This window comes from Phyllostomus hastatus, unplaced genomic scaffold (assembly GCF_019186645.2).
Source record: "Phyllostomus hastatus isolate PE091 unplaced genomic scaffold, TTU_PhHast_1.1 phas_scaffold_60, whole genome shotgun sequence".
In the NCBI taxonomy this organism is placed as follows: domain Eukaryota; kingdom Metazoa; phylum Chordata; class Mammalia; order Chiroptera; family Phyllostomidae; genus Phyllostomus; species Phyllostomus hastatus.
The window spans coordinates 7,191,697-7,214,341 of record NW_025334038.1 but is presented as its reverse complement, the minus strand read 5'-3'; the positions used below and the strand labels follow the sequence as shown (position 1 = coordinate 7,214,341).

General features: G+C 39.1%; 1 protein-coding gene across 3 annotated transcripts in view; it reads left to right on the top strand.

Annotated features, from left to right (window-relative positions):
* Nucleotides 1-323: 323 nt before the first annotated feature.
* DPP10 (dipeptidyl peptidase like 10) overlaps nucleotides 324-22,645 on the top strand; it is a 715,620-nt gene continuing 693,298 nt past the window's right edge. For 2 of the 3 annotated variants that reach the window (XM_045826271.1, XM_045826270.1), the window contains exon 1: nucleotides 324-936. In XM_045826271.1, coding sequence (XP_045682227.1) covers nucleotides 865-936 — 72 coding nt within the window. In that variant the 5' untranslated portion in view covers nucleotides 324-864. Of the gene's footprint in view, nucleotides 937-1,086; nucleotides 1,176-22,645 lie in introns of those variants that run through there. The other variant, XM_045826272.1, reaches the window with a different exon arrangement.

Here is a 22,645-nt window from a genome sequence, read left to right as displayed (position 1 = left end):
GTTTTAAATCAACCTTTTCAGATTTCCACTGGCACCAATCAGGCAGGCAGCAAGAAATCCAGACTGCAGGCTGTCCATTGCCCCGAATCAGGAGACACAGAGCCTCAGGTCAAAAACTGGAACAACTTCTTGACAGATATGCTGGTGGCTTCCGTGGGGCTCTGGGTCCCCTATTCCTCTCGGCCCGCTGCCTTCTGGGAGCGCTGGAACCACAGAGGGCTTTGCATAGGCGCACTCCTATTTTCCGGGTTTTAGGAAGAGCCCGCGGGGGCTGGGTGGGGGGCGGGTAGGGGGGCCAGAGGAGCCCCGCAGAGCCCCGAAGCCTTTGCCACAACTGTGGGGAGCTCCCGCGCCGCACAGGGCTCTCTAGCGTTGCGGTGGCTCAGGAGATGCTGGAGCGCGATGCCCTGCTGCTCCACCTTGCTCACTGAGCTCTGTGCGGGGAGCCCGAGGGAGGGCGGGGGGCGCAGACTGCGGTAGAATGCGAGCCTGGCACCTCTGGCGCCGCGCGACGTTGCTCGAGCGCGGTCAGGTGCTGCTCGCCGGCCGTTCGCCGCTCCACTAACTTGATACTTGCTAGTGACTGGTCTCCGAAGCTTTCCAGGCTTTGTGGTGGTGGGGGGCGGGGAGAGTGGGGAGTTAAAGGGTCTGCGGTAGCCGAAGGAGGGATCCTGAAAAGGGGAGCCTGCTTAGTGCAGCTCGTCTTCCCCTCCCTAGCTCCCCTCCCCCCACCCCATCGCTGCCTCTTTCCCTTCCGCCAATTCGGAGAGCTTCGGGCGCCTGTGAAATGCGATCGCTGCCAAGTGACAGTCCCCGAGTCTGAAGTGCCCGCGAGGAAGTGAGCGCCAACGCGGGCCGCCAGCGATGACAGCCATGAAGCAGGAGCAGCAGCCCACAACTGGGGCCAGGGCGAGCCAGGCGCAGTCCGCGGACCAGGTGAGTTGGCAGTCGAGGCCGGGCCCTCCAGGGAAGGGTGGCTTGGGTCTGCGCTCCTCCGGCCCCTCCTCCTCCGCTCGGCTCCCACGCCTCCCGCTCCCCACCCTCCCCCCGGGCCCCAGTTCCAAGCTCTCCTTCCCTGTACATGGACTCTGCAGGAAGTTAGAGCATCCGAGTGCGCTCCGGGGCCGGGCGAGAGGATGCGCAAGGTGGAGAGCCACGGGGAAGGGGGCAAAGAGGTAAAGGCAGGGGATGGCCGGAGGATTCCGGGCGGGCGGACGACCGAAGGCGGGAGAGATAGCCGGGGCAAAGAAAGGGGGGTCTCTTGGCTCCTAGTAGCGCACAGTGGAGGAATTGGTGCGCTCCTGGGGGTGCTCACTAGCAGGGTTCGAGCCCGTGTATCTGAGACAAGCGCTGGCCAAAGCTACCCGAGGAGGCAAATGACCTTTAGGCCGGTAGAGTTTTTCCTTTCGTCACCTTTTTTTTTTTTTTTTCTTTTGAGGCGGCTGGGACTGAAGGCTAAATGGGGGAAGAGGATATATCAGGTAATCTGTAGTCTGCTGAGTGGAACGGAGATTGGGAGCAAAAAGACAATTATTGTGGAGAGCTGGGAAGACACTGGCTTTGGTGATTTGTTGGGTTCAGATGTACTGTGTTTACAGAGATGAGGTGTCCTGTGCTAGCTGAGGATCGTTTCTGGCCCCTCAACGTCTTTCCGCGCTGGCCACCCCCTTTTTGTTTCAGTCTTTACGGATCTGTAGCATAACCATACGGTGGATCTCCATCACGCCTCTGGCCCTGGGTTGGGGTGAGTGGTGAGTCCGCTGTCGGTTTTTTCCAAAGTTGTAGGGTCTGGAGCGCTAAGGTGCCTTGTCTGGGAGAAGGGAGGCTGTGATGCGTTGGCTCCAGGTGCTGTCACGTTACATCAATCAGAGACTGTGAGCTGAGAAGGCTACACTTAGTTATGTCAGCAGATAACCACGAAGCTAGAGCACAGAGGTGCTGGGGTACAGGATGGGCCCTCTGCCCCGAGTGCACTGTTGAAGGCTACCCGACGTTACTGGCAGATACACTCCCAGCTAATTAATTGCTAGAAGTGGGGTGAGGGGGGTGCAAGCAGCTAAGCTCCAGCAGCGGCTCTGCCCTTTGCATATTGTCAGCACTGAGGAGCAAGTGGAGGAGAGCTGTTTAAATTGTCCAGGAGTGGCTCCCAGGCAGAGGAGGCAATTCCGGGACTGCTGTTATTTATATTCTAGTCTTGGTCGTCTCTCCTGGCTTGTGATTTCTCTCTTCTCCCTTCCCCTCCCCTTCTCAGTTCCTTCATGTTTGTTTCACACAGGTGGTATTACTCAGGGGGTATTAGAGGCCCCTCCCCTAGTTTCCTGGGGTGAGTGTTTTAGTTTTTACAAAGTAGTTGTTTTCTTAAACCATCCTCTTTGCTCCCTTTCATCAGTATAAAAGGATTAACACGTTTATATTATATTGTATGTTTCTCCCCCTTACATCTCATTTCCCTGCTCCCTCCAACACACACTACAAGGTAGCAACTGGTGAGCAGATTATAAAAATCATTTCAGGAGAGGAGCAGGGATTTAACATCCTCTTTCAGTCCCTAAATTTCATTAACACATCACTGAGCTTCTCTATTGCTCTTGGAATGATGCTACCAATAAGAATGATTAGTCAGGTGAGAGTCCCCACATGAAATCTTTGCTCACTAACCTGTGACACCACCTGGTTACTTGAAGGGCTGCAAACAGTTGTGTTGGCAGTGGTCAGGAGGAAGAAGCCTAGCAGTGCAGAGGGAAGCTGAGCATGTAGGTGTAAATAGTGCATAGCAAAACCTTTTGTCACATCTAATCTGGTACTTCAAATTCAAGCTTGAATCCATTTTTCTTGTTAGCATACATATTCCAAATATTCAGGGAGTGGCCATTTGTAGAATTCCTGTTTTAATTGAGTTTTTAAAGTCCCTTTCTGAGTATTTATGTGATTTTAAAATGTCAGTGGTATGTATATTATGCTTGAATTAAAATGAAGGAGATTAATTTTGTGAGGAGAAGCAAAGTCAGATTGAAATGTACATGGCAGCACCTATTCGGGGGTTTCCAAGCACTCCCAGAAAAGACTTGTATCTTGTATAGTCTTTGTCTAAAGCTTGACATATATGTAAAGTGATAGGCAGATAATGTGGACAATTGCTGTGGATGCTTAAACTACTTGCTGTAAGATTACTAAGTTTTTATTAACAGTATTAGTCATTGTGGTCTAATTTTGCAATTGCCACACGACTCCCATGTGATACTAGATATAACACTTCCACATAGACATGATTGATTATTCAGGCTCTTGTGATATTTCGGAAAAAAATTCACAAATTTAAATTAAAGTGTAGCTTTATGAAGTCCTACTTAATGGTTAATAGAGGGCGTGTTCCAGCTAATCACTCACTGTGTATTGATTTTGAGTGATTCAAGCTTTTGAATGCTGCCAGAAAGGTTTTTTTGTTTTCCAAGGGAGAGGTTTTTATGAAACCTCAAAAACGCCTTGTCCTGAAGCTATTAGACACCTATTTTTATTTACAGTACAATAGAAGGCCTTGCCTTGTCTTCTGTCTGCTTGAAATGGTTAGGACCATATATTTAAATTGGCTGTTGTTCCAGTCCTTTAGAGAGCTGATCTTCCTGTTCTATCTTATCTGTTGCTGTGTTCTGGCACAGGGCGCCATGGGAGGCACCCTTTCCCCAGGAGCAGCAGCAAGAATAGAAGGGATTGTATACTTTTACTAATATTCTGAATCATTGGAAATATTTCTTATCATCTTAGTAGTATTTTCTGTAAAGCTTCATTGATTAAAATAAATGTTTACTACAATTACTTTTGTTGTTTTTGTGACACTTCACATTTACAAATGTCTAAAAATAAATGCATTGGTAAGGTTAGATACAGTAATTTCTATTTAACCTGCTCAATATCCCATTTTACATTGAGGGACCCAAAATCATCAGTTGCTAGTTATAACTTGTTTTTAAAGATTTTATTTTTAATTTATTTTCTAGAGAGAAGGGAAGGGAGGGAGAAAGAGAGGGAGAGACTATCAATGTGTGGTTGCCTGTGTTCACCCCCTACTGGGATTCCGGCCTGCAACCCAGGTATGTGCCCTGACTGGGAATTGAACTGCTACCCTTTGGTTCTCAGGCTGGCACTCAATCCACTGGGTCACACCATGTAACTTATTTTTTTAACTCACATTTAAAAAATGCTTGCCATGTGCACAGTTCTGTCATCCAGGTTGGTAAGGTAACATCTATTGAATGCATTTTCCTACTTGACCTTCAAAGCAACTTTTTTGAAGTAGGCCCTATTGTTATTCCATTTTAGAAATGAGAATATAGAGGACCAAATGAACTAAGCAATTTGATCAAGCATGTCTTCACAAGTGGTGGCAATGAGACTTAGTCTTAGTCTGTGACATTTAAGTAAAATAAATTAAAAAATAAGTGTATTTAAGTGTAAAGCTCAACTTTCTAATTTTTACAAAACCACAATTCATCACATTTCTATTAGAAGAATGCAAAACAATTGCAAATAGTGTTTGTGTGTACAGTTTAACCTTGAATGTAAAATGGATGAAGAATTTGTTTTAAAGCTTTAACAAATAATAATAGCTCTCAGAATTTTAAAGTTAACACTTTTTTCTTTTGATAGGAATAATATATAAAGAACCCCACAGATCTTGATGAGTGCACAGGAAATAGTTTTTTTTTTTTTTTTTTGGAAATATGTTTGTATACTCATTTGCCCTTCATAACATTGAGACTTTAAAGGTTTGTTGAATGAGTACAACTTATAATCAGATTTGGTTTAGAATTTGCCCACATTTCCACCAGGTGGCACCCTTCTGCTGAATCCAGTGGGTAAAAATAGTTCCTGAAATGTTTGTCCTTTTCAGCTTCAAAACCCAAGCCAAATCAAACCAAACAAAACCAGAAACAAAACAAAAATAAATTAATAAATAAAGAAAAACCCACACTACTGTCTGAAATCTAACTAAAAAATTATATTTTATAAGCAACTATTTATGCTGCAGAGATAGTGTTAGTTATGCATTTTTCTTTAAATAATTCTGGTAGACAACCAATTACAATGGAACATGTAGCAGCCTCTTGATCAAATCATTCATGGACAAAATTGTGATTAAATATGTAATGTATAAAATGCCTTTTTTTATTGTACTTTTTACCTTTAAGTAATATTAACCTAAAATGTCTCTATACAGAAATTAGGATTCAGTAATTTTACTTCAACTTTGGCCTAGCAAATCTGATTGAAATGTCAAATATATACTTAATAAAGCTTACCAAAAAGTTATTCTTTCATGTTTCCCTGACTAATATATAAATATCCTTTTATTTAGTCTATAAACTATTGTTTTCATCACAGAACTTCAAAAATAACTTTTAGAAATCATGTTGAAAATCTTTATTTAATAGAAGATTCATTACTTTTTATCTAAGCATTCAACATAAAATATATGGTATCTAATTACTGAGAGAGTTTTATCTGATGTGAGTATAAAAGATAATTTAGATTGGCTGTAGGCATCCTGCAGAAGTCCTTATGACTTAGGAGACATTATGGATTCTGTACTAACCCTTTATATATATACACTATATCTTCATATATATGGCATTTAATATACTGAGTTTAGAACATACCATGGAACATCCCTTGCTTATATGCTCTAATCTCTATATGTTTATTTTATAGACTGAGCAAATTGCACATTTAAGAAAGATTAAATTATATAAAAACAAGTTAAAATTGTATCATTAAATACTAATGCTACATTATCTTATGAAGTGCATTACATTGGAAACAGAACACTGACACCACATTTCTCTCAGTCTGAGTAAAAATAAATTTTTAAAAAATTTGGGGTTTTAAAAAAATCATTTATGATTACATAATATTATAAGCCTTAGTTTATGGGCATATTGTTAATTTATTTACACTGTGCCATGTAGCATACTCAGCACTTGAATGTTGCTGCTAGGGCTGTGAACTTTTGTGCTGTTGACCACAAATTATTGTTTACTGCTGTCTTTGGGTTGTGCACTGGAAACCACAGATTCAAGTTTATATCCTAGATCCACCTGTCATCACTGTGTTTTCTTGGACAGGATAACTCATTTTCTATATTTCATCTGTAAATGGAAGTGATTGTAGATCTCTTTCATGCGGTATGGATTAAATGAAATACTCTGAAAATGGTTTTGAATAATGCATGTCTCATACCAAGTGTGCTTTTAAATGCATAGTATGGGAATAGTAGCCTAGAAAGAGAGGAAAAATAAAAAGCTTAGAGGATCATTGAGACACCTATAGGTTGTGTATTATTTTAACATTTTATAGAACATTACATTATACAGTATATATATATTTATGTTCTTGCATATACAAATATATTAATGATATAATATGTATCATTTGGTTTGGACATTAGACCTGATTTTGCATACGTGCAGACTTTAGAATATTGTGTTACATCTTTACTCCCATACAGTCCAAACCCATTTCTTTGTTTTTTAAGATTTTATTTAGTTATTTTTAGAGAGCGGGGAAAGGAAGGAGAGAGAGGGAGAGAAACATGATGCATGAGAAAAACAGCAATCAGTTGCTTCTCTCACGCCCTGAGCTGGGGACCTGGCCCAAAACCAAGGCATGTGCCCTGACTGGGAATTGAACTAACAGCCTTTTGGTCTGCAGGTTGGTCAGTGCTTAGTCCACTGAGCAACTCTAGCCAGGGCAAACCCACTTCTTCACTGGCCTGTGCTGCAAGGGGCCAGGCTGAAAGTAAACATTGGCTAATTTTCACTAACAGGTGAATTAGTTGCCAAATAAGTTGCATATTGTTTTCAGTGTAATGCACTTCATAAGGTAATTAATTACCTTGGAGAAGGAGAATGTTTGCAGAAGGGAGGTGTAATTTATAGGATTATCTCAGAAGGTGAGATTTCAGTCAGTGTGGCAGGAGAATGTGCATAGCAAAGGAACCCTCAGCACCCCCAGGTTGGCTGTGCCTGCTACCATGGGGTGGGGGGGTGCAAGTGAGTGATCCAGCTTTGGGCTCAGCAAAATTCCTAACACCTTTTTTCCACACAACTTTTTCTACAGCTATTCCTATTCAGTATCCAAATACAAATGTCATTTCTTGATTTCTTGATTTCATTTCAACTACATGCATACCTTGGAAATATTGTGGGTTCAGTTCCAGACCACCACAATAAAGTGAATATTGCAAAGAAGCAAGTCATACAATTATTTTGGTTTTCCAGTACACACAAAAGTTATATGTTTACTATACTGTAGTCTTTTGAGTGTGCAATAGCATTATGCCTAAAATATGTATCTTAATTAAAAATACTTTATTGTTAAAAATGCTAACCATCATCTGAGGTATCAGTGGCCATAACCATTTTGCCCATGGGTCATCAGAATCCTCTTGCCCTGATGTTGTTGGCTGCTCACTAACTCGGGTGGTGGTGGCCTGAGATGACAATTTCTTAAAATAAGGCAACAATGAAGTTTGCAGCACAGACTGATTCTTCCTTTCACAAACAATTACTCTGTGGCATGTGATGCTGTCTTTAGCATTTTATCCACAGTAGAGCCTCCATATATTTTCATAGGTGCTGAGTGACATTTTATGTGTTTTTATCAAATTTATGTATTACCAAAATATTACAGTAGGGGCATACACTGAGGCATAAATCAGTGAAGAAAGTTTGGAAGTTTTCCTGTCTGCAGACCTGTAAAAGTTTCAAAAAGGGCAAATAAATGATGGAGGGAATGTAAACATCTCATAAACATGTTACATAAAGTTTGGAGCATTTCTGCCATAGTGTATGCTGCTGCCTTGAAAGTTGTACAGCTCAGTATTAATTATTTTGTGACATTATTGCTTTAAAGAGTGTAGTGATGTGATCCAAAAGCTTTTTGATTAATAACTGGCCTGCTCACTTTTCTCAATCTAGACAGCACCTGTTCGTTCCTTCTGCCTTCCCCTCTACCTGATAGAGATTCCTATTTATTAAGTGTTAACTTAAGGAATGCTTGTTACTCCCAGGATGGTAAGAAAGCTGTAAAGCAGGATCTTAAGGAGCTCTATTGTAGTCTCATTTTTGTTAAGGTGTCCTCAGCCTCGGGGTTTGAGACATACCCATATGTTAACGGTAAATATACACCAGGCTAAATAGAGAAACCATGCTTTTATCCAAAACTGATAAAATAAATATCTTATTTTGAACTTTTCTGTTTAGTAATTGATGCTAATAGTATTCTTAATAATGTCTTCTACATAATAAAACATAAGTTTTCATTTTCTTTTTAAGTTTGTTATGCTATAGACCATTTGAAAATTGCTAATATGGGAATAAGCTTTTCAAAATCAACTTTTATATAACATGCTTATTCAGTTAACCAGAATGGTTAGTACAATACATTTTACAATATTTTTGGAATTACCAAAGGATTTTCAGATTTAATTATATTTTGGGGAGAGGCAACATGATGTGTATGTTGAGAGCAGAGCCAGATTTCAGACTGAATCCTTCTTCTACCATTTACTATACAATCTACAGCAAACTATTTGCAGGGGTGTCCAGCCTTTTGGCATCTCTGGGCTACACTGGAAGAAAAATAATTGTCCTCGCCACACATTAAATACACTGTGATATACGTAATCACAAAAAAATCTCATAACGCTTTAAGTGAATTTACGATTTTGTGTTGGACTGTATTCATAGCTGTCCTGAGCTGCAAGTGGCCCAAGGGCTGCAGGTTGGACACCCCTGATTAACACCTCTAAAATCACTCCATCATCTTTAATGGAAGAGGATGGTGAAAATGTTACAAGGGTTAGAGACAGTCTAAGTGAATGTGTTCCTATAACATCTAGCCCATGATAAAACTTAGTATTTTTATCTTTATTGCTACTGTGCTTCTAAATCATTTCATATTATTTTATTCTTTTGATATTATTTTATTCTTTACATTTAAATTAATTAAAATGCTGTATATGTGTGTATGTATATACATATATACTTGTATATACCTATATACGTATATATGAGGTCTATCCAGAAAGTATTCAGCCTTATAATATGAAAAATAGAGACATTTATTGAAGAAGATACAAGATACAAGAAACACTGTATATAAGACAATGATGTCTCAGTCCCCTTCAAAGTAGGCATCTTAGGACCTCACACAGTTCTCCCAGTTGCTGTCAGCTGCCCTGTTGTCTTTTTCTGAATCTCATCAACAGTCTGAAATCTTGTCTCTTTCAAAGGTGATTTTACATTTGGGAAGAGCCAGAAGTTGTAGGGTGCCAAATCTAGGATATAGAGAAGCTGAGTCACCTGGGTGATTTGATGTTTTGCCAAAAAACTCTGTAGGAGATGTGATGCACGAGTGGGTGCATTGTTCTGATGAAGTTGCCAGTCTCTAGCTGTCCATAGCTGTGGCCTTCTGAATCATCTGAATAGTTTCAGTGAAAGAATTTTCAAACTCAATGCAAAATTTGATGCAGATTTGTTGCTCCACTCACTCAGTCATTTTGAATACATGGCCACACAGTACACATGCTCACTCAGTAGCGCCTATAGCCCCCACTTACAAGTACAGTGAAGTCATCATTGTTCACACATGCACATTTCAGCCCACTCTCCTTGGTTGCCAGGTTACATCAGTGTCTCACAAACAGTTCTCATTATATTAACCATGGCTGGATTTTTTCCAGACAGATCTCGTATACACATATACACATATACATACATAGGTATACACACATACATTTATATATATATATATATTTCAAAATGTAGAGAGAATACCTGTCAACACCACCAGTGTTCTATAAACTGTAGACAGTAAGAGCAAGGGGCATATAAATTATGTACATCCCCTTTTATACTCAAATTTTTATAGTTTGAGGAGGTCATATCTAGGATAATGGGAATTAAGTGTTCATTTGGAAAAATCTTAATAAGACACACAGAATGGGAGAATTGGAATGAAGAGGGCATGCTTAAGCTATACCAAAGTATACTTCTGGCCTAAAATATCACCATCTATCTCTTGGCATGTGTGAGACAAGGTAAGAGTAAGAAAAATGAAGGAGCATGAACACAGAGCACTTGGTCTACTCATTAGCAAAAATAAAGTCAAATTTTTGCTTTCTGAGATAAAACATGTAGCAAGAAGTAAACACTGAAGTCAGGATGTAATCAATAATGATTAGCACTGAAATAGTGGTAAAATCTGCTAGATGTGCAATAGTGCTAACAGATACTTGGTATACTAGATTTAAAATATCAGGGTAAGACTGTAAAAAATCTATAAATGTAAAATGGTGGTAACTATCCCTGGTTGATATTTGCGTTGGTTTTATAATTAATTTAGTTGCCCTACTAATACAACCCAAATGTACACATACCAGATATGACCTAAACATAGTGAGTATCTCACAATTGGATTGTTATAGGGCATCAGGTAAACATAAATTTATAACAACCTGACTGATTTTTATATTTTCAGACACCTGTTTTTTCAAAAGACTTAAGATCTTCTTTGAAGTGTTCATGGTTTAACATTCTCTTTATGGAAGTTTGGTTTCCATATAGGATTGACTTAGAAATTACTTGCATATTGGAGCTTACGATATGTTGAGTTGAATTTTAAGAAAAGTTACTTAAATGTAAAATGAAAACTTATTTATGTCTGGGAGAGCAGAGCCAAGCCAAGCTGTATATTATCTGACTTTAACATTATTGTAATATACTTACTGATTTTCTCAGGTCAATACAAAACCTCATGTATCAGGTTACAAGGTAGAAAATGAAGAAAAGTGAGGAAAAGAGCCATTTTTATTGTCTTTATCCCTACCCCCTTTTTGAGATCTGAATGAAGATTCAATTTCTTATTCCATCTGAAAGTCTGTGTTTGGAAAACATAAATATGACAAATCTGAATTATATAATTGAGAACTTGAATGGCAGGCTTTCTTGTGATTTATTTTCAGATGATGGACCAGAGAGACCACTTGAAGTTGCATTAATAATCCTTATACAGGGTAGAAGTAAATCTTTTCTCTTATTGGTACTTGGATTTACTTCTGGCAAAAGGAATGGGGTAAATGAAACTGAGATACTGACACTTCCATTAATCACATCTTACCCCTATGAAACGTTTTAATGAGTTAATGAATGCAAGACATGGCCGTATTTTTTTTCCATTCGCATGTTTTAAACAAGTACTAGAAAGGTTTTTTAATGAAGCAACTTTTTAAACCAATGTTTCACAAACTTGCGTAACAATTCTTCTCCCTTAGACACAAAATCAGAGGTTAGAATCAAGACATCTTTTATATAGAGGTCAAAAACACCTTTTCAAGAGTAAAACTCTGAAATTTATAAAGAATTTCTCAAATATAGAAGTACATAATTTGTTTGGCTAGGTTAATATATAATTTACATTTCTTAGAATCCTACTTTGTGAATAGATTTTCTGTCTATTTTATCAGCTTTTAGGGATTTTAAGGGAAAGACTCTACATTTTCACTACTTTTGGTCTTTTTTTAGATTTTCAGTTTGCATTCAATATTATTTTGTGTTAGTTTCAGGTTTACAGCATAGTGGTTAGACAATCATATACTTTACAAAGTGGTTCCCTGATATTTCACATGCCCATCTGACACCATACATAGTTATTATGATAGTATTGATGATCTCCTCTGGGCTGTACTTTACATCCCTGTGACTATTTTGTGACTACCAGTTTGTACTTCTTAATCCCTTTACCCTTTTCACCCAGATTCCCAACCCTCCTCCCCTCTGGCAATCGTCAGTCTGTTCTCTGTATATATGTGTCTACTTTTGTTTTGTGTATTTATTTTGTTTTTCAGATTCCACATATAAGTGAAATCGTAGTTTTTTGTTTTTGTTTTTTTTTTCTATTCCGACTACTATAAAACATAAGTGTTCCAAGAAACACATATTTTGAAGCTGTATCCAATATCTCCTTTCTTCAGATCTATTCCTTTCCTATAATACTAGGAAATACATGTATTCCATTTCTTGGCAATCATATCAACAGTGATAGGTGGGTGTGAACTGAGCTTACAGTTGCAATGGGAGAGACCCACCATCATTCACATCGACAGAGGTTGCTTACAATTACTCTAAAATGAGGTTTGCCCAACCTTACTGCCACAGTGGCATCATGAGAGGCTCTTTTGTACCTGCCACTTCTTGAAATGTGTGTTTGCTCACAGATTCAGCACCTCTGTGTTACAGGATGGTTCTTGTGGTTCCTTGGTCTCCCTTGCCTCTGTTTCTCCTTCAAATCCAAATCTAGTTCCTTTTATCTCTTTACATTTCTGAAGTCTGGTCTCTGTCCAAGATTGAGGTCCTGACATTTAGACTATTGTGATGTCCACAGTGACCTTGTCTTTCAAATTGCTTTCTTCAGCCATAGATGATAACATTTTTTAGAAATTGTTCCAATTGTTAAATGTAATGCATTTGTCTCTTCACTTATGTCCATTTCTTGTGTGTCTTGCTGCCAGATTCAGCTGTTGATACGGAGCCTTTGTTGGGGTCTTGGTGGCACATCTGCCTTCCTTAACACTTGACATTAGAGTATCGTTTAAAAGCGTTTATATTCTTAAGAGCTTTGAATCTGCAGGCAAAACTCACTTGACATTTCTTGGTTTCTCCTTCGTGATATATTGATTCTAGGCTAGTGGTCCTTAGATTTTTGGCACCTTTGGCCACAAGACTTTATTGAACCACCTGTGCTTCCTCTCCAAGTCATCATGGCAAGATGCCAACCCAGAGCCATAAAGCCATTCTGAAAGTAAACCTTGAGTTCACTGTTCCAAGGAAGTGATAGCACATCTCACCATCCATGCAGACACTAGCATTCTTCAGCACCCTGCCTTCCCCTCAGCAGGAATGAGCACCCATTGATCTCTACATCATCATTTGAAATCACCATTCAGTAGTCCCTGGGCTAGTGGATGGATCCCTTCTTAAGAAAGGAAACATGCACGTGGGGACTTTGGAAAGCAGGAAGGTAAATATTAGAGCTCCCTTGGACAGTTGAGAGAAACAATGGCTTTTTTGATTCACTGAATTTCTTGGAAAGTAAGACCATTTCTAGATGCTGTGATAGTTTTGTCAGAGTACCAAGATCCAGGATCAGATATGTGAAACTTTTACATGCTAAATAAATCAAGAAGAAAAAAATTTGAGTCATACAATATTCTTTCTAGTGGATAGATTTATGGCTTTCTATTCAGTTAACCTTAGTCTGAGCAAGTTTTTCAATGTCTAAATCTAATACTCTATCTGGAAATGGGATGGTACTCACCTTGAAGAATTGTGAGCATTAGTAATGAGATAGGTTTGTTATCCAGGGGCTGGATCACCATTTGAAAATGGCAATGCTTGTTTTCTTCCTTCTTCCCTCCCTTCCTTCCTTCTTTTCTCTCTCTCTCTTTCTGTTACTAATGTGAATTGGGTGAAGTGATGGGAAAACAAACTATGCTGTATGTAGAGGTTCCCAGATTTTAGAAATATGAGCTTTAAAGCTCCTTTCTCTGTTACTTCGAAAAAAATTTAAGAGGACCTTAATATTGAGCTTTTATTTTTGTTGATACAGAGGTTATATGACGTTATCCTGGCTCCAAAAAAAGATATGGATTAGGGGTTAGTCAAGAAAATATATGGCATCTGTTTTTATATTTCCTATAAATTCAGAAAATCAACAGTTTGTATTTTGAAGGTGGATAACTCAATATGGATTTGCTTTTTCTGAATTTATTTTTCTTTCCCCACCCCATAGTTAAATTCCATCTCATGAACGTAATACATTCTACATTTGGAGTGCTGCTTCATTTCTACTCAGAGCTAGAGTCCTTGAGCTATAACAAAAAATCCAAAAAATATATAATATAGAATCACAGATGGTGCAAATATTTGAAAATAAGTAAATGCAGTCTAGGATTAGCTGCCTGGGCTCTGAAATGTCAGCTTTGCATTGCTTATTGGTCACACAAGGTGATTTTAGTTAAGGGAAAACCCAGAACAAAAGCATCATCGTATAAAATTGCAGCTTTGGAGTTAAGTGACATAAGCCCATGATTGTCAAACTCCAAAATGAGTCACTCTGTAACAAGGTAAAGGTGCCTCAGAGAGGTCACAGAGTACCAAGAGGTTATATAGGGGATAAAAATAAAATAGTTATCATAACATGGAACTGCTGTATAGTACCATCTGCTGATTTGCATTTAAAATTTTAAGGATAAAATGTCCATTCTTAAGGATGTGCTGCAGGTAGGCACATATTAAATGACCTGAGCATCAGAAATAATGGTCAACTTGCTAGCATAAAAATCCGTAGACGGTGCTTATTAGTAATGTGTGTTGTTTCCCTTTTTTTCCAACTGAGAGATTTAATAACAATAGAATCTAATCTTCGTTCAGTTTTGCCCCTTAAGAGATGCAATTCTTTTCAGTCTGACAGCTCTTGGGGTGGATTTGTGGGGTGGAGTGGTCCAGCAAAAAAGAAACCCATGGGCAGAGACAATAATGTAGTGATTGCAGGGGTGGGGGGTGGAGGGGCATGGGTGGAGGTGGAAGAGGTTTTAGGGATAAATGCTAATGGAAGAAATAGAACAAAAAATGAACTATTAAAAAACTTGTAAAAAAGGATATTAGAAATAACTGTGGTGATCCAGTCAACTGTTTTACTGAGAAGACATCTGAGAACGATAAATGCTGACTTACTCCAGGTTATAAAGCCAATGAATTTGGTAAATTGGAAACCAGAGCTCTTTGTCCCTAGGTTGGGGTTGGTGGAAGGAGCCTCATTCAGTGGGCTCATGGAAACCCATTTTTTGTTGTTGTTGTTGTTGGTATTGATGTATAAAAAGAAAAAGTGGTTGAATGTTACAATGGGAAGGTTCTAACTGGTTTAAAAGATGGTTTTGTTGTTTCTATATTTAGTTTTTAAATTTTTTTGTAGGCAGTAGGTTTAATAGGATTAGAACTATTATGTAGATCCTGCCTGGAATCATCAAGGAGCAAGTTTTCCCATGTGTAATTTTTGGGGTGAAGCCTAAATTTCCTGAAGCTTCTTATTTGTCTAAGGAAGTGGCAGAGAATAGGAAGATCTGCTGCAGATCATATATGAAGTTCTGCAAGACCTCACTGATCACTATCAAATCATATGTTTATAAATAAAAAAGCCTGGCTCTCATGTGGGTATATAGTGAACATATGTTAAGGACTTAACTTACTAGCCAGGTTACAAACATCAGGATGGTAGAGTCTGTTTTAAAGAGCACTTGAGGAAGAGAGGTTTTTGTAATCAGGGCAGGAACAGCACATAGTGTTTTCAAAATTGGGTATAACCTAGTGAATATCCAACATTCAACCTTCGAGGTTCTTTCTTATAGCAAACAGAAAATTTTTGTAATATATCTATATTATACAATTCACATCAAACTTTACAGACTGTGGGCCTATGTCGATTGTAAATCGTAAATCCAAGAAAGGTACAATCTCCAAGGAGAATCTGATGCTTGTATGGGCTGATTAGACAAGCCCCTCAGCCTGATACTGAAAAAGATGGATATGTGGTCGTAATTAAGTTTTATTTCCAAGTTCTTAAAAACCTTCTTAAATTCCCAACCTCACCAAAATGGTACAGTCTAGGCCTGCATTTGCTGTCACAGCCACCTTCTTAAGCAAATTTATCAAAGCTTTCTGTGGAGCTCCCAGTGTCAGGTCTGATTCCGCAACAGTGAGATTCTGGAATGCAGCCAGTCAGCCAACTCTGCCTGTCAGGCTCCTTTCCACAAATTGGTCCAGGTGTTTTTGAATGACAGAAGAGAACAACTTGGTAATTTCAGATAGCTCTTTGTGGAGAAGATGAAATGGAGTAATTGCACAGAAGGAGGTGAAAAGCTGTTCTCCAGGACCTAGCAAGTAAGGTTTCAGATCCAGTTTCATGGTAGCTGTCCGTGGAGTTGGTGCTGTCACAGCTGCCTATAGGAGAGAGATGGCACAGCCTCCCACACAGTCTCATTTAAGACATGTCATAGGTTTTTCTTTGCTGTCACTCAGTGTTTTGACTGCCATTCAAGAAACAGCTCATCGCATCCATCATGGAGTATATGTGTATCTGCATAAATCTGGAATTCCACCACTGTTTGAGTTGGGATATTAGGAGAAGAATGGGGAAACAGGTTAGGGGGGTGCATTAATAGAAATCAAGTACAGTTTTCATAGTTTCTTTTACTTGATATCTTCAAATGACCTAGACAGAAAAGGTATATGAAATGACACCTGAAGAATTCCTGATTTTATATTATAAATACTGAGTGAATATGACTTAAAATCAGTTTTAACTTAATACTTACATATTCACCCACAAAGGCACTATTTGATTTTATTAGGAGGAATCAGCCTCCCTGCATATTCTAATCCAGTGTCTCTTAGGCTAGAGCTATTGCTTTCCCAAATTAACATGGAGATCTCAGGTCAGATAATGCAGTGGTTGTGAGACAGAGCACTTGATCAGGAAGTCAGGATTCCCCTTGCCCCTGGAATGCTCCTGTGTGCTGTAGCACAGCAAACCTTTGTTTCCCCAGTACTATTTGAGGCTCATGACATAATGGATGAATTATAAGTTTGCCCCAGCAAAATCTAACTTTATTATCCTGTTAATAGAAATAGGTATATATGTGCGCGCACACACACACACACACACACACACACACACACTCAGACTCAGGCTTATGCTTCAAAAATCTCTTCTAAATTCTTCCTATCATCTTGATATTTGCAGAGGTAAGTGTTTACATTAGAAAGACTAAGGGTATCTCTAGGCAGTCTTTATTACAATTTTCTTCCTCCCTCCTTCCCTCCCTCCCTCCTTCCTTTCCCTCCTTCCCTCCTTTCCCTCCTTTCTTTCTTCTCTTATTTTCTTTCATTTCAATTAAGGAGACAGAGGAAATAAATAAGTGAAAATCTTTATTTTTTCCTGAAAATGTATATCAATTAACAAAAAAAAAAGCACACACCTCAGCTTTGTTTTGACTTGTGAATAATGAACATTTAAAAGCCAGGTTTTAACATGACACTAAACTGCATTACACTAAGGCCTTGCAAGGAAAATCTGTTCCTTTTATCCCGAACCTTGAAAAATGATTTTAACACAGAGTTTGCACAAAAATACTTAAAATGAGCAGCTTGCATTGCTGTTAAGAAGCCACAAGGGGAAGTCTGGTAAATTATCATGTTAGCCTACAGCTATTCAGAAAGTATCTTAGGTACACTGTTTCAACTATTATTTCATAACCCATTAGTCCATAATTTGATCTCTTAAGCCAACAACTGTTTTATTTTCTCATGATTTTCATGGCCAGGATTCAGGCAGGCCTTCACAGCAGCTCTTCTGTTCCATGTGGTATATTAACTCAGCTGCGTTCAGTAGTAGCTAAGCTAGGCTGAAAGGCCAGGAGGTCTTCATTCATGTCGGGTCCCTTGGTACTCCTTCATATGGCCTTTCACTCTCTCCACACTAATAGATTGGCTTCTTCATAACATGACTCTTAGGACTTCTTATCATGCATTTGCCTTCCAAAAGGGAACATTCAAAACAGTGAGGGGAAAATTGCAGATCTCTTAGAATCGACCTTAGAAGTTATAGAGTGTCTTTTCTGTCACATATTATCGGCTAAAGCAAGACACAACTCGGCCTAATCACAAAAGGAGGGAAAAGGGACTCTTTGTCTGCATAAAACATGTGGTAAATAATTTTTAATCATTCAAATACATCAGAGACTCAAACAGCAGACCTATATCTGAGTATAAATATTCCCCAAATGAGCATGTGGAGAATTCCAAGGTGTTTTTGATGATGAAAATATTGTAAGGATAAAAGTGGCCGTTGGCTGTACTCCATCAATGTATGCCCCTTTGGAAAGCGAAGGCAAGTTGTAATTGACAGAAAATAGTCCTTCAAATGCAATGATGTTTAAGAGACAAGAATTTTTATTTTTATTGTAAAATAGAAATAGATATAAGACAATCACTTTTATCTAGGCATAGTAATGATTCTTAATTATTTGTGAATAAATTTAATGTATTGCTTAGTTGAAAATATATTCTAAATAAACTCTTAACTTCAGAGAAATTATGACCACCCAGAGTCATGTGGTACCATGAAGGAAGACATAGATTTAGACTTCTTAGAAGGTATTCATTCATTATGAAGGAAGAGATAATATTATACTCAGAATTTGGTTATTATGGCTATGAGGATACTTTAATTCTTAGGTATAAGTACTTAATGAATTCTGCCACTGTGAAATATTTTATGCGGTCACGTCTCATTCTGGAAGAAAGTGCTATGCTGGGATTGGTGGGGTTCCAAAGATTTCACATAAAGTCAGCTTTTTCAGATGGGGAGAAAATTATTTCAAAAAAAGCTTTGGGTTTCTCAGGAATGTGGTATATTCTCTATGAGATATCTTTTAAAATTGATCTTGTCCCTTCTTAGACATCAACAGTACATGGAAAGTATTCCACTGTCAGTGATACAACCTTTTAAAGTGGACTGCAGTACAAAATGTAGATAACACTGTCCTTCATGTATGTCCCTATTTATGATAATTTTCTCCTTCATTTGTCCTTTGGGTCAAGCAAACATTTTTAACCAAGGGGGGAGTAGGGAACCATCTCAGAATGAAGACCCCTATATAAACTGAGTGATGAGACATCCCTTTCTTGTGCTCCCCAGGCCTCCATACTGTCTGTTCTGCTTAAAATACTGCACCATACCTCCATCTTCCCTCATTTTCATGGTTGATAGGTATGTAGACACAATGATGTTCCAAGTGGTAAACTTTGCTCTACCACCATAGAAGACTGGTGTGCTGTACACCACATGGACCATGCCACCAGTTCTTTTTGGAGCATGGAAAACTTATACATAGTCACACACACATGTACACATATCAACTAAGGAGGAAATAATAATTTACTTGAAGATGTCTCTTGGTACAATAACTAAGTCCTGCAGAACTAGTTGTGACCATAGTTTAATTTACTTTCCCTTACTCAAAGCACAAAAGAACACAGAGGAGAATTATTCACTGCTACACATGGTCTCATTGTACCCTAAAATGGCACATCAATAGATGGGTACTTCTATTAACATTCCAAACTCTATGAAAAATAATCCCATTATTCCAAATTGATTCTGATTTGTGATACTTAGCTATAAAGTCCTCTGTAGCATTTTAAGCATTCCCAACTTGGTGGTTTGGGCCAAGTGCCCTCCACTGTAATCCCATATGAGGTCCCTTTTCTCAGCTCCATCATACTTTGTAATTGACTGTTTTTTGTTCTCTCTTTAAATCACTGTACCTGTTCAGGGAAGCTGTATCTCAGACAGGGCTTTGTTAAATTTGAATTATCAGTGAAGATACTTTAAAGAAATATTTATAAATTTGTGATTGTAGGAGAAATAATTTAAATAAATAGGAGTCCAGCATTTTGGAGAAAGATCCATCAAAACCTTTGTTAAGTTGATTAGTATTTAAAATGGGCCCTGACTGGTGTGGCTCAGTGGATCGAATGCCCACCTGCAAACCAAAGTGTTGCCAGTTAAACTCCCAGTCAAGGCACATGCCTCAGGTCTCCCATGGGGGGCATACAAGAGGCAACCACACATTGATATTTCTCTCCCTCTCTTTCTTTTTCCTTTCCCCCTCTCTAAAAACTAAGTAAATAAAATCCTTTAAAAATATAAAATAAAATGTCTCTCAGTCTGTGCATTAATTTATGGGTGGTAGGCAAGCTGAACTGATAAGGCCTGGGTGAATTAATTTTGACAGGTGGAATGAATATTTAGCCTTTTGGCATACAATCTTACAGAATAAAATCTAGAATGAGTTGATGCACAGCATAAAGACAAGAATTCCAAAAGCTAGATCAAATGGATTTTAAAGAAAGCTGGGGTCCAGCCAAGATGGAGGTGTAGGTAGAAACCCTTTGCTTCCTGGCATAACCAGAAGGAGGATAGCAACCAATCTAAATCGATAAACAACCAGACGTACCAGAAAATCAAACTGCATGGAACTCTGACAACCACAGAATTAAAGAATCAGTAAAACAGAACAACCAGATCAGTAAGGCGGTGGACAGAGAGAACCAGGGACAAGGCGATGGACCATGTGACAGGGCTAGCGGGGTGAGGTGGCAGGCTGTGTGGGTGGGGCTGACTTAAGGGGAAACTGAGACTCAGAGGTGACCGTGGACTGTGGTGGTTGCTGCACTGGGAGAAACTCTCAGTCTCACACGAGAGTTCACTGAAAAGTGGGCTAGAGATGAGCAGGGGAGCCACATTGTTCCCTCTCTGGCCCCTCCCCCACAGGCAGTACTGCAGCTCAGTAAGGAAGGTTGCTCTGCCCTGGTGAATACTTAAGGCCCCACCCCCTTAGAACTTAACAGGCGCTCGGAACAAAGTATAGGGCCCAAATGAAAGAACAGAGCAAAACTTCAGAAAGAGACCTAAATGTTGAGGAGATGGCCAACCTTTCTGATGGAGTTTAAAGCCCCGGCAATCAAATGCTCACAGAACTGATTGAGCTTGGTTGAAGAATGAAAGAACAAATGAAAGTTACTCAAAATGAAATAAAGCAAAATATTCAGGGAACCAACAGTGACAGGAAGGAAACCCGGACTCAAAGCAGTGATTTGGAACAAAAGGAATTAATAAACATCTGACCAGAACAGAATGAAGAAACAAGAATTCAAAAAAGTGAAGAGAGTCTTACAAACCTCTAGGATGACTTGAAATGTTCCAATATCCAAATTATAGGGGCACCAGAAGGAGAAGAACAACAGCAAGAAATTGAAAGCATATTTGAACAAATAATGAAGGAAACCTTTCCTAATCTGATGAAGAAAATAGACTTTCAAGAAGCCTAGGAAGCCCAGAGAGTCCCAAAGAAGTTGGACCCAAAGAGGAACACACCAGTGCACATCATCATTAAGTTACCCAAGATTAAAGACAAAGAACCCTAAAAGCAGCAAGAGGAAAGGAAAGAGCTACCTACAAAGGAGTTCCCATAAGGCTATCAGCTGATTTCTCAAAAGAAATCTTGCAGTCAAGAAGGGGCTGAAAAGAAGTATTCCAAGTCATGAAAGGCAAGGACCTCCATCCAAGATTACTCTATCCAGCAAAGCTATATTTAGAATGGAAGGTCAGATCATGTGCTTCCCAGATAAGCTCAAGTTAAAGGAATTCATCATTACCAAACCCTTATTATATGAAATGTTAGAGGGACTTATCTAAAAAAACGGAGATAAAAATATGAACAATAAAATGACAACAAACTCACAACTATCAACAAATGAACCTAAAAAAATAAGGAAAAACAAAGAAAACAAAAACTAAGCAAACAACTAGAACAGGAACAGAATCAGAGAAATGGACATCACATAGAGGATTTTCAGTGGGGAGGGGCCTGGGAAGAAGGGCGGAAAGGTACAGGGAAGAAGAAGCATGATTGGTAGGCATGAAATAGATGGGGAGAGGTCAAAAGTGGTGTAGGAAACAGAGAACTCAACTTATATGTACAACCCATGGACATGAACTAAGGGGGAGATGCTGGAGGGTTGGGGGGTCCAGGGTGGAGGGAGGATAAAGGGGGGGAAATTGGGAAAACTGCAATAGCATAATCAATAAGATATGCTAAAAAAGGGAAAAAAGAAAGAAGAGCAAACAGGAGAGACACAGAATTTTGAAGTTGCTAGGCTTGGCGGGGACTGTGTTTCCTGTGAGTTTCTAACGTGGTCTAAGGAGCAATGCCAGCTGGAGACTTCCTGTGGGGTCAGGCAGTAATGAGCACAAGCTAAACTGATGGGGACAGTATTGCAACCTTAGTTTTAACTTCAAAACTAAGGACTTGAGGCCCAGGCAGGGGAAGGAATAGACCACTCAATTACTTTTCTGAATAAACAATTGCAAGGAAGTATATAAAACCTAAGAAGAAGAGTAATGGCCCCAAGGATAGTAGCAACTGTCCTAAGGGGCATCATGGGTCAAAAAGGACACAGTCATTTTAAACTCATGTCCAGTCATGTGAATGATGTGAGTTTTGGCTGTTTTGTTTTTAACCATACTATAGTTTGTTGGCAGGGATTCTGTGCTGCCTAATGAGGGTTAACTGCGCCAGAGCTGCCTATGCTTAGCCTGCATTGGGTAGGGTAGAAGAAGAGGAAATTTCCAAAGGGACAAAGGAGATAAAGCTTTCATGAGCACCTGGAGATTTCTTCTGTTTCTTGAACTTTTACAAGATGATGGCAGCAGCAACCAGGGACTTGATGAGTAGCATTCCCTTTGGATGCTGCCCTGGAGGAATGTTTCCATTTATCACAACTGTACAGAGGTCATACGTGGGAGAGCTAGAACTGGCAAAGCTAAGCCAACTGTAATTAATGGCCCAGGCTAATATTGGTCTTTTGAAGTAGTTGGGTATTGATAAATGTTAGATAAGAAAGGCAGCTATTTATCTCTTTATCCAGTACACTTCAAGCATCTATCTGTACAAGTGGTAGCTGTCCTA